At 33.5% G+C, this 12627-nt stretch overlaps 1 protein-coding gene across 2 annotated transcripts in view; it reads left to right on the top strand.

Annotated features, from left to right (window-relative positions):
• Nucleotides 1–4821, top strand: part of LOC106787574 (protein bric-a-brac 2-like) — a 235032-nt gene extending 230211 nt beyond the window's left edge. Inside the window, exons 3-6 of one of the 2 annotated variants that reach the window (XM_014750018.1) lie at nt 1061–1238; nt 2537–2622; nt 2788–3027; nt 3199–4821. In XM_014750018.1, the coding sequence (XP_014605504.1) occupies nt 1061–1238; nt 2537–2622; nt 2788–3027; nt 3199–3716 (1022 nt within the window). In that variant the 3' untranslated portion in view covers nt 3717–4821. Of the gene's footprint in view, nt 1–1057; nt 1239–2536; nt 2623–2787; nt 3028–3198 lie in introns of both variants that reach the window. The other variant, XM_014750017.1, reaches the window with a different exon arrangement.
• The last annotated feature ends 7806 nt before the right edge of the window (nt 4822–12627 follow it).

Below are 12627 nucleotides of genomic sequence, written 5' to 3'. Positions count from 1 at the left end.
TTATTATTATTAATATTAATATTAATATTATTATTATTATTATTATTATTATACGTTTCCTCTCTTTTTTCTTTTCATTTCTTTATAAAAGATTGCGCGCTTTGTTTTTGTAACAAATTGAAAACGCAACTTTTGTAACGATTGTATAAATTTACGACAACAACAACAACAACAACACAATCGATAAATTATGTAATAATAATATAATTAACGAGTCTTATATAATAATTCCCCTAAAAACCTTTGCAAACTATATTTTTTATTTTTCTTAAAAAAATTTTTTTCTCATTTTACAGGCAAATCTACAAACAATGTAAAAGGTATACAGAAAAAGTAAGAGAAAGAGATGCATACATGGGAGATCGAGGCGAAAAAGTATTGACTATTGATTGAAAAAAAAAAACAAACAAGAAACAAAAAACGAAATTATATTTAAACAAAAATTTAAAAAAAGAAAAAAAAAAGAAAAGAAAAGAAAAGGGGAAAAAAATAACGCCACGTCGGCTTTTTTTTCGCGTCGTCGTTTCTATTGACGTGTGTTGGGCGTTAATTTTTTACACACACATATATATATATATATATATATATATATATAATTTTTTTTTCTATTTTCTTTTTTGTTTTTTATTTTGTCTTTTGTTTCGAGCATAAACGAGAAACACGCGTAGAAATTAATACGTAACAACTAAAAAAGAGAGGGTGAGGGTGAGAGAGAGAATGAGAGAGAGAGAGAGAGAGAGAGAAAAGAAAAGGAAAAAAAAAAATGCACAAATAAAGAGAACGAAAAATTCCGAAATTAAATCGGAATTTTTTAAAACGTTTCGCTATTCCTTGTGTATATATGTGTGTGTGTATGTGTGTGTGTGGTAATACCATTTGTAGAGTACTATAGTATCTCTCTATGCGGTGTTTTTTTTTTTTTATACATATACGTATACGCAACGCGTGATACGCATATGTATATGTATGTACACATTTATTTGGCGTTTACAAAAAACCATTGACTAATTGTTTTCTCTCTGTTTCTTTTTTTTTTCCACGGGGGGACGTTAACTAGCAGACAGTTACCAGTATCAACTGCAGTCGATGTGGCAAAAATGTTGGAACACCAATCAGAGCTTGGTCCACAATCTACGCTTCCGTGAACGTGGCCCACTGAAATCCTGGAGACCGGAAACGATGGCGGAAGCGATCTTCAGTGTCCTCAAGGAAGGATTATCATTGAGTCAAGCAGCGAGGCAAGTTTTTTTTTTCTTTCCTTCCCCGTCTCAACCCCCCCCCCTTACTCTTCTTTTTTTTTAAAACAAAATATTTCGTTCGATAGAAAGAAAAAATTAAAATTATGAAGAATAATCAAATAAGAGAGAGAGAGAGAGAGAGAGAGAGAGAGGTATACCGGTCATATTGCAACGATTCATTTTCTAATATTTAATTCGATATTTTAATTTAAAAAAGAAAAGAAAAAAACGAGAAATTATATTAAACGTTCTATCCAATTTTCTACAATTTATATTTCTACAGACATGATATACAAATAAGAACGAAGTTTCCGGTTTATGTATAATAAATTTTGAAGAAAATATCCGCGACACACTGACCCTGATAATTTTTTCGAAAAGTTATAGCACACTGTGTTACCATTATAATTTTTTATAATACAAATACTTACTCGCGCGTAAGAAGAGTCCCGTAATAAAATAGAAAAAAAACAAAAAGTAAACAAGAAAACAAGTAACGAATAAATAGTCCAAGAGAGAAGAAAGAAGTTTTATGTGTTCTTCTTGTACACGTACACACCTACTTATCTACCTTATGCCGTAGTATGATGTCCCTCGAATTTCCATGGATTTATTATGTTTTTTTTTATCCTTCTCTCTCTTTCTCTCGCACGAATTCGAAACGGAGAAATTTCTTTGAGGGAAAAAAGTAACAAGAAGAAGAATAAAAAAACAAAAAAAAACAAAATAGTTTTGCCTAGACGATTTTGTACATATTACATATTACCATATCTATCTCTCTGTGTGAATGTGGGTGTATGTGTGTATATCTGTATACACATATGTCATTTCTTGGAATTAACTGCTTCGAAGTAGGTTAGTTGAATTCATAAAAATGAATGATCGATCTTGAGACATATAACATATGTGTATATATGTATATATCTGTGTGTACGTGTGTGTGTGTGTTGTGTAGTTACTTTTTTAACAGAAAGTCGTAGATATCTTCGATTTCATAGTTTCTTTATTTCTTTTTCTCTTTCTTCTTCAATTAACGGTTCTTTTATTATAAGCAATAATATTTAGTTAACATTGAACTATATTATATTTTCTATGTTATATAGCATTTTTTTTTTTTTTATATAAGCGCGATAAATTTTTGCCCGATAAAAATGAACAAAACGCAAGATATATACGTACGTTTGCTTGAGAAACAGAAAATGATACGCGTTCGCTAATATAGAAATGTTTTTTTTTTTATTCTCGATATATAATGATAATTATATTATTTAATTAATAATATATTTTTCTCTTCGCAGAAAATACGACATCCCTTATCCGACATTCGTATTGTACGCGAACAGAGTACACAACATGTTGGGTCCTAGTGCTGATGGAGGAGCCGGTGAGTGTTAACCCTTTTTAAATTATTCCTTCGTGTCACTTCGTTTCGATTTTCGAAAATCGAAACATGTGTTTTTATACATGGGGGAAAAAAAACTAGAAACGAAGTTGACCCACCATTTAGATACAAATGAAAATAATTTTTGTTGGATACAAATTAATATAGATTTGCGGCCAAAGGGCAGAGGACGACCCCAAAGGATTTTACTCGGCGTTTGGCCGGACGAACACATTCGTGGTGTAATACGTGCAGTTGTCTTCAGAGACGGTCATTCCCCCCATATTGTTAAGGAAGAACCAACCTCGATGTATCCGACTTTGGCGAATTATGCAGCTTGCAATGGACCGGAAGGTGCAGTCAGTCCTGGGGCTGCTGCAGCTGCGGCGGTGGCTGCTGTTGCTCAAGGTATTTTATTTCTAAATAATTTTCTATTCGATTAATAATCAATTTCATTTATAATATACAATATATATATCATATGAGATCAATAAATTGATATTAACTTAAAGAAATGATGATTAATTATAAAACTGTGATATGTGTTAATGATATTATAATTGATTGAATTATTTGTAGGTTTAAGGCATCAAATGTGTAGCATGGTAGCAGCAGCCCACTCGCAGCACGATATGATGGCGACTAACCTATCGACGAGTTTATCGACGAGTCTTTCGTCAAATTTGCAAGCTGCGATGCAGGCGAGTCAACATCACAACAACAATAACGCGAGTATTCTCGGTAACAACGGAGGTGGAATGATCGGTTGCGGCGGTGGTAACAATACCGGCAATTCACCTTTGAATTTAGGCCTGGCGAGTCCAGGTTCCGGTGGTCCACCGGAAAGTCCAATGGAAAGTCCATTAGCGAGTCCATTGGGCCCATTGATGGATCCTGGACATATACCCGGTAGCGTAGAAGTTGGTATCGGTGTAAGTGGTATGACGTATAAACCGGCACGAAGCTTTGTCAGTCCAAGACCTGAGAATCTTTTTCAAGAGGACATTGCCGACCTCGTGAAAAGTCCCCACAGTCTCAAGGACAAGGACAAGATACCAGTCAAGTTGGAGCCCTTAACTGACTCTCGTTGCGAATAGTATGCGACGATTTACGACTCTTCGAGAAAGAGCGAGTGATGAGCAAAGCAACTAATAAAAGAACCGAGTGCAAAGGAAAGGAAAGAAAAGGATGGGGAGATTTAGGTGGGCAAAAGGGCGGTAGGAAAGGGGGAGGGGAAAGGGGGTAGAGTAAAGAAGATGATGAGAGGAGGAAGTTAGATGCCGAGGAAAAAGGAGGAGGAGAAGAAGATGATGATGATGATGAAGAAGAAAAAGTTAAGGGGAGAAAGTGAAAGGAAGAGAGAGAGTAGGCTTTTTCTGTCCGTCGAGACGTGAAAGATGGAAAGAGATAGAGAAAGGAAGATATATATTGAGAAAGAGAGAGAGAAAAGAAAAAGAAAAAGAGGTTGGTTGAAAGTGACGAAGATTTTCCGTTCGACGGACCACAAGACGCTCTTCTCTCATCTTTCGGTACTCCGGGATTTCTCGAAGAACACTTTGAGGTTCAAATAGGAGAAGAAGAAGAAGAAAAAGTTGGAGGAGTAAGAGGAGGGGAATAAAGAAGCGATCTTCTTGTAAAAAAAAAAAAAAAAGAAGAGGAGGAGAAGACGACTCTCGAATGAGAGAGAAAGATAGAATATAGAGCAGCTCGCAATGAGAGAGAAAGAAAGAAAGAAAAAAAGAGAGAAAGAAAGAGTGTGAGTGAGTGAGAATGAGTGTATAACGGAGATATAAAAATTCGTGCGAGGACTTTTCTACGAATATTGTCGAGTATATCGACGAGAGCCTTGTTTCGTCGTGGGGTTTTTTTTTTTCGCCGCTAGAACGCCACGTACAAACTCTATGCGTTTAATCTCGCCCCCATTTACGGTGAGTTCTACGTGAAATAATAAAGTTTTATTGAAAATGAGAAGTAGTAGTAAAAGAAGAAGAAGAAGAAGAAGAAGATAAAGAAGATAAAGAAGACGAAGAAGATGAAGCAAAGAGAAAAAAAAGAAAAGAAAAAAAAGGGAAAAAAAACATGAAGAAAGATTAAAAAGTCGCGTTGCTAAAAACTCTTGTAAAAGAATAAAAAAAATTATTTCTAGGAAACAACAACGCGCGCGAGAGGGATGAAAAATTTCGCGAATAAGTTTAGATGAAGAGGAATAAGAGAGAAAGAGGAAGAAGAAGAAGGGGGGAGAGAGACTTAGAATCAAAAAAAGATGAAGCGGACGACGAGAAGATAATAATAAGAAAATGTAGGAAAAAGCGAAGTAGAAAGAGCGAGCGAGAGAGAGAGAGAGAGAGAGAGAGAGAAAATTAGAATGAATGTGTGTGAAAGAGAAGATAATAGAGAGAGAGAGAGAAAAAAAAAAAGAAAAAAATAAATAAAACTACTACTATCGTGTGAAAAGCAGGATTCGTCGTTCAAAAGCTGCGTCGTCGATCGTCGCCGAATAATTTTTTTTTTTTCCTCTTCGTTGTAGTCGTCGTCGTCGTCGTCGTCGTCGTCGTCGTCGTTTTCGTTGTGTTCGTCGTCTTCGTCGTCGATGAAGCGAGTCGGCGACGATCGGCGACGAAATATTATCACACACTCGATTTGCTTCCAGAAAAAAAAAAAAGAGAGAGAGAGAGAGAGAGTGAGAGCGAAAGAGTGCGAAAGAGAGAGAAAGATAGTAAAAAGATAGAGAAAAAAAAAATGATAGAAAGAAAGAAAAAATATAAAATAATAAAGGATCGTAGCNCCACCCACCACCACCATAATCACCAGCTACTCACTTCAGTAAAACAAAAAAAAAAAAAATAATATAAAATAAACAACAACAACAACAACAACAACAACAACAACAACAATGCATCATCATCAGGAACATTCAACAGAACACACAAATTGCATACATTAGTAAACAAAAATTATAAATGCATAAACAAATATACAGATAATACATAGATAAACGAGCGCGTACATGTATACAAACTTCTTTTTCAAAAAGAACAACATTAGGCACATGATGGATCAAAAATTTCGATGAAAATGTATATGGTTTTGCGCGCAACGGTTTCATATCGTGCGTGTATGTTCCTTTCTTGTCTATTTTTATTTTATTTCTTTTTTTTTTTTGTAATTTTTTTTGTAATTTTTTTCCAAAAAAGAAACAAGGAACGAAGAAGTTTGTAACAATCGTACAATCAATTAGCGAGAAAGAGAAAGAATATACACAGAAGATGCAGCACTCCTATCGTGTATGGCTGTGTGTGTGTGTGTATGCGCATATACATATTTATATTGCATTAGCGTGTCTCTTCTTCTTCTTTAATTCGAAAAAACGAATATAAATAATTTAACAACAGGTACTCACACTTAACATTACCACCTTTCTCTCTACTCGCTATTATAAAAAAAAAAAGAAAAAGACACGCACACACGCACACACACACACACGTTCACAAGTCATAATCCCCCCCCAAGAAAAAAAAAAAATAAATAAATAAATAAATAAATAAATTACACTGCATAAGTATACCAAATTTATACCTACGCTAACGATAATTGTATATGACGATAAAATAGTAGCCGTACTTTTAATGCCAAATGTATAAATTAAAATTAATGATTATTCGTAAACAAGAAAAAAAAAAGAAAAAAAAAAAAGAATAAAATAATGCGATTATTAATGAATTATAGTCGCGTCGTGATCGGAGATGATGTGAGGAGAGATTTGTTACGACGACGACGATGACGACGACGATGACGAAGATGACGACGATGACGACGACAACCGGCCTGCGGCTTTTTTCGCGACCCAAAAGTAGTCTCACAACAACCTCCGGATACACCAAGAGTCATACATACATTTAACATACACACGCACAAAGAACAGAGAACAAATACAATAAAAGAATAAAAATTGCATGTGAAAAAGAGAGAAAGAAATAGAAAGACGTATGATGGGAGTTTATGATTGTTCACTGCCTTATTACTGGATCGTGGAAACGTGGCGTATCGTTAAATTCTCATCCTCCTCCCACCCCCAACCTGATAAACCTCCTCCTACCCCAATCTCAAGCCCACCCCTAATCCAACCCCCAACCAATAGCCCACATTTTCGTTTCTCTCTTCTTCCTATTTTCTCTTTATATTATAATTCGTCTTAGAAATCAATTTTTATGTTTTCGAGGTAAATAGAAGGGAAGTAAAGAAGTTGAAAGAATGATTAAAAGAAAAGAAAATATTCTGAACAAAAGGTAATTTTTGAAAAAATAGAAATAAAAGGTAGAGAGAAAGAGAAAGAGAAAAAGAAAAAGAAAAAGAAAAAGAAAAAAAAAGAGACGACTGCGCCGCGTAAAACGATAATTTTTGTAATCAGTAAAATGCAGTGTGCAATTTTTTCTGATCCACGTACACTCGCGAGTAATATATTATAATAATAATAAGAAGAAAAAAACAAGGAAAGAAAGAGAATGTTGTAATAGAGAAAGAAAAAAATACACGCTTATACATTCATACATAGATACATACATACACGTACACTACACACAAATTGACATACAAGAAAGATGTACAAAATTTCACCCTACGATTGTCTACCGAATAAAGCGAGAGCGAGAGAGAGAGAAAGAGAAAGAAAGAAAATGAAAGGGAAATAAACAGATACAGAGAGTTAAAGAAAATTAGACAAAGTGGAAATAAAGAAAGACAGAGAGAAAGAGAGAATGTAAAAAAGAAAGAAAGAAAGAAAGAAAGAAAGTCGACTAAAGTCTTTTTATGAACGACGAGTACACATTGGGACGAAACAAGAAGAAAAAAAAAAAAAAAAATAATAATGATCGATGTACTTTATTAAGTGTAATTATTGCCTTCCTGCCATGTTTGGGGTATGCCAAGTATAAAAATTATAAGGTTTAGAGATTAGGGATGAGACAAAAATTGGTGATGGTGACACAGGACCCGGTGAAAGCAAGCAAGAAAGAAAGAACAAAAAATAAATAAATTTGTATGAATTTGATAAATTAGAGAATGTGAGATAATTATGATGATGATGTATGTTGCATGAATGTTTTCATGATTTATTGTGCGTGTATGCTACGTGTACGTTAGAGAGAGAGAGAGAGAGAAAGAGAGAGAGAGAAAACGATAAACTGTGTGCGACTATAAAATTACGAATGAGAAAAATAATGTATGAGAGTGAGAGAGAGAAAGAAAGTGGGAAAGAAAGAAACTTAAAAAAAAGTGAAAGGAAAAATGAAAGAAAATGAAAGAGAGAGAGAAAGAAAGAAAGAAAGAAAGAGAGAGAAGATGGTGAATTCAATTTCGTCGAGATATCGTGCTATTTTTCAAAATTTTACACTTTAAGCGTGAATTTTGCGAACGGGACCCCGAACCTCCTCGACAATCGATGACAAATTTCGAGATTGTGCTAAAAGCAGATATAAAATAATAAATAAGGAGAAGAAAAAAAAATCAAAGTTAAAAATATCGTCTTTCGAATAAGATGTTTGATTGCGCTGAGAGAAATGAGAGATAAATAAAATTGGGGTGGGGTGTGGGGGGGTGGGTGGTTGTAAGTAAGGTAGGTGGATTTAGATTAAATTGCCATTGTATTGTAACGCGAAGGTAAATTATAGGAGGAAGGATACACAATGAAAGATCTTGCTAAATTCTTCTTTTTTTTTCCTATTTTTTTTTTTTATCTCGGTACAAAGCAAACGTGTGCAAAGAAAAATTATTAAAGCCATGGGGGGGTTTTTGGAAAAGGGATGTAACAATCGTTTGGCGAATTTTCACGCGTCCTCTCTCCGTTATTCTCCTTTCGTATCGTTAATATATACTATATTATACTTACGATAAAAAAAAAAATAATAATAAAAAATATATATATATAATGTATTTATATTATATACTCGAGGCCTTCGCCTAACGTTTGAACTCGCGATCGCGTTTTCTTGGAGATGAGAAACTTTCGTAAAAAAAAAAAAAACAAAAAAAAAACAAAAAAATAACGGGGATGCATCGATGGCCTTTATTCGCCGTACCAACATTTTTACTACGTGAATGTTTAAACGAGCGTCAGAGCGAGACAAAAGGAAAGGGAAAGATTTTTGAATAAAAAAAAAAGAAAAAAAAACGGCAAAAAAAAATAAATAAATAAATAAATAAACGTCAAACTCTCTCAAAAGTGACCTTCGGTAAAGATTTTTATGGTGTATTTTTTTCGGCCTTCACGTGTGGTGATAGAAAAAAAATAAAAACACAAAAAAGTATAGGTGCGACACGTAAAAAAAAAAAGAATATTATATATACATACATACACACACATACATATATATATATATATATATATATATATATTTACATACACACACGCACACACATATTACGAAGAGACGTTTATTCCGTGGATTAAAAACGTTTGATAAAGTGCAACACCACGTTTATATGATTGCATGGGAAAATAATCTAATACGTACAAATCAAAGACGTAACTTTCTAAGAATTATATTGACTTTGACAAATACTTTTTTTTATATCAATCCCAACGCAAATTATATTTATTTTATTCGGATAATATTATATTTCAACATTTAAATGAATGATGATAATAATGATAATAATAATAATAATAATAATAATTTCTAAAATGACGAAAAAACGTAACGAAAGATACGAACGCGTGAGATTGTTCCATGAAAAAAAACATTGTTTCTATTAATTATAAAACGTGACAAGTATATAAATATAAATATCTATCAGAAATTTTTCCCCATGCAATTATTACAGATAATTCCTATCGAAATGAGGTGCAACGTTTGCGTTAACAGTAGGGGAGGGACTTGTGGTCGTTGTAAACAACAAATTGATTGCATCAAAACATGATGTTGTTTATCATCCCCCAATCCCTCCCTCCCTCCCACCTACACGTTGCCATTTGTTTCTCACTTTTCGACAAGAATATTTTTCGAAAAAGAATAAGAGAAAATACTCCGGATCCGATCGTAAAACAATACAAGCCTGGGGTTTCGATTACAAACGGTTTGTCCAAATATAAAATGGGAAAAAACGTTATCTTCGATTTCGGCCTCTAACTACGTAGCTCTGGCGCTTGATTTTGAAAAAAAAAAAAAAACATACGAGAAAGGGCCACCGAATGGATCTGTTCGCGGGAGCACGCGAAAAGTTTCATCTCGAAGAAAAACAATCGCGAGTTTTTAAGGGACTTTACTACGAGACTTTAGGCTTAATGTGTTCAATAAGGAGAAAAATAAAAAGGGGGGAAAGGGAGAGAGGGATCAGGGGGGGGGGGKAAAAATGTAGGGAAAGGGGCAAGAAAGGAGGAATAAGAGGAGAAGGAGAGGGGAGGAATGGCAAAATCAGCGGTGGTGCTAAAGGGCGAACGAGGGAAAAAGGAAAAAAAGAGAGAAAAAAACGCAAACGGGTAAAGGAAACGATGAGTGGGGGAAAAAGGGGGAAATATACACATATATATATATATAAATGTTTACAGTGAAATTCGTTCGTTCGTTCGTTCGTTCGAGTAGCACGCCGAGTATACGTTTTGAAAAAAAAAAAAAAATATATATATATATATATTTATATATATATATATATATATATGTATATAAATAAAAGAACAGGAGAAATCGGTAAAACGAGAGGAACAAGAGTAAACGTGAGAGCGCAACAAAAAAAGAAAAAAAAAGAGAGAGGTACAGAGGGAGGGTTCGTAAGGGAAAGAGTGAATGAGAATGAAAGCGAGAGTATGCGAGAATGAATGCGAGTGAATGGACAAAAATAAGAGAAAGAAAGAGAGAGAGAGAGAGAGAGAGAAAGAATCGAGAGAAGAGAACGTTAAAATTAAATATTGTATAAAAAAAAAAGTAGTAAGTGCCTTCCAAAGAAAAAAAAAAAAAAAATTAAAAAGATATTTAAAGTGTCCCGTAAACCGCGACCAGTTGTAAATGATGATGATGATGATGATGGTGACGAGAAAAAAAAAAGAAATAAATAATGTCATTAGAAATTTCGCGTCATTGTAAAAATGAAATCATTGGTGGGCTTAAAAAATGAAAGGAGAGGAAACTTAAAGAACGTATGAGACGAAAAGAGATGTGTAAAAAAGAAAAAAGCAAAAATAAATTTAAAAAAAGGAATAAAAAACGTTCGTAAGGATATTGCGTAAAAAAAAAAATTTGAATGTGAAAACGAGAACCAAAAGAGAACAAAATTGTGAGAAAATTATAAATAAAAAAAAAAGAAATTATATTATGAAGGAAACATATTATGACGCGTCTCTCTCTCTTCTATTCTTTTTTAGTTCCTCTTTCGAAAAAAAAAAATTAAATTAAATTAAATTAAATAAAAAACGTCTGCCGTATATCTGCTGCTCCCGCGCGCGTTTTTTTCAAAATCTTGAACGAAAACGAATAAAGGAACGATGAAAGACAGAGGAAGAGAGAGAGAGAAAGAGAGAGATAGAGAGAGAGAAACGGAACGAACGACAGAATCAAATAAGAGACTGAGACACTTTACAAAATTGTTATTTCGTACTTACGCGAAGATTATAAAAATAAAAATTAAAAGACAAAAAAAAAAACAAATGGGGGGACTTTTCCCTGGCCCACGTAAATTTAGGATTTCGTGCGATAACCATAAAGAGATGAGAAGGAGGGGGAGGAGGGGATGGAAGAAAAGTTGATTAGGGAGATTTTTAAAAAACCGGGGGGAGGGGGGATTGGGGATTTAAGAAGAAAAATTAAGTCGACTAAAATTAAATGAATAAATAAATACATACAAAAAAAAAAAAAAAAAGAAGAAAGAATGAAAACTTTATGAAAAAACAAATATGGTGTAAAAAAAATTAAGCGCGTACGCAATATGTTTATGAATGCGATTTTAGATAAGTATGTGAGTGCATGAATAGAATGGTGGAACGAACGAATGTCACGTAACTGCTACGAAGCGTAAAAAGAAAAAATACAAAAAAAAAATAAGAAAGGATAAATAAAATAATAAATAAATAAATAAATAAGACGAATAGATGAAAGAGAGAAAGAGAGAGAGAGAGAGAGAAAGAAAGAGAAAAAAAGAAAATACGCAAAGCCCGACAAAATTTCTGTTTAGGAACAATCCACACCGGTAATACCCTGAATGGCATGTTCACGAAAAATTAAGAAAAACTTTTTTATTTTTTTTTTTATTTTTCTTCGAAGAAATCTGGGGCGATTGGAAGGAAGGAAGGAAGTATAGGCATATTAATTAAGAAATAATTAAGCAAAATAGTAAGAAAGAAAGAAAGAAATCAAGAGAGAGAGAGAGAGAGAGAGAGAGAGAGAGAACGGATATTTCGAGAGAGAGAGAGAAAAAAAAGATAAAAAAATAAAAAACCTTTCGTTTCCACGTTTTTGATATAATAATATCTGTGAAAGAGAAAAAGAAAAAGAAGAAGAAGAAGAAGAAGAAGAAGAAGAAAAAGGAAAAGAAAAATGAGGAGGAGAAAAAAAGATTACCTATATTGCATATTTAAGATATAAGTGAACAAAAAAAAGCATCCAATACGCTATTGATATAGAACACAAAAAGTGAATATATATATATATATATATGAGAAAAAATATATTATATATAAATATATATATATATATAAAAATTGATATATATTGACGCTGTAGGATTAACTCGCTGGGCGCATATTTTGCCTCCGAAAAACAACTACAACAACAACAACAAAACACAACACAGAGACACACGCACACACAAACAATTGAGAAAAGGGAGGAAGAAAAGGTAAAGAAAATAAATAAAAAAAAAAAAAATAAGAAAAGAAATAGGGGAGGGAAAGTGGGGAGGGGGGGAGTAAGAGATGATCCCCACCGCGTTTCCCAATTTTCACGGTGGGTCCTTCGTGTGTGTTGCATTTTAGATAAGCGTAAAATAAAATAATTTTAAAGAGAGAGAGAGTGAGAGAGAGAG

Source organism: Polistes canadensis, unplaced genomic scaffold (genome assembly GCF_001313835.1).
Source record: "Polistes canadensis isolate GaletaPanama2010 unplaced genomic scaffold, ASM131383v1 scaffold_106, whole genome shotgun sequence".
Taxonomy (NCBI): domain Eukaryota; kingdom Metazoa; phylum Arthropoda; class Insecta; order Hymenoptera; family Vespidae; genus Polistes; species Polistes canadensis.
This window is presented reverse-complemented; position numbering and strand designations above follow the sequence as displayed.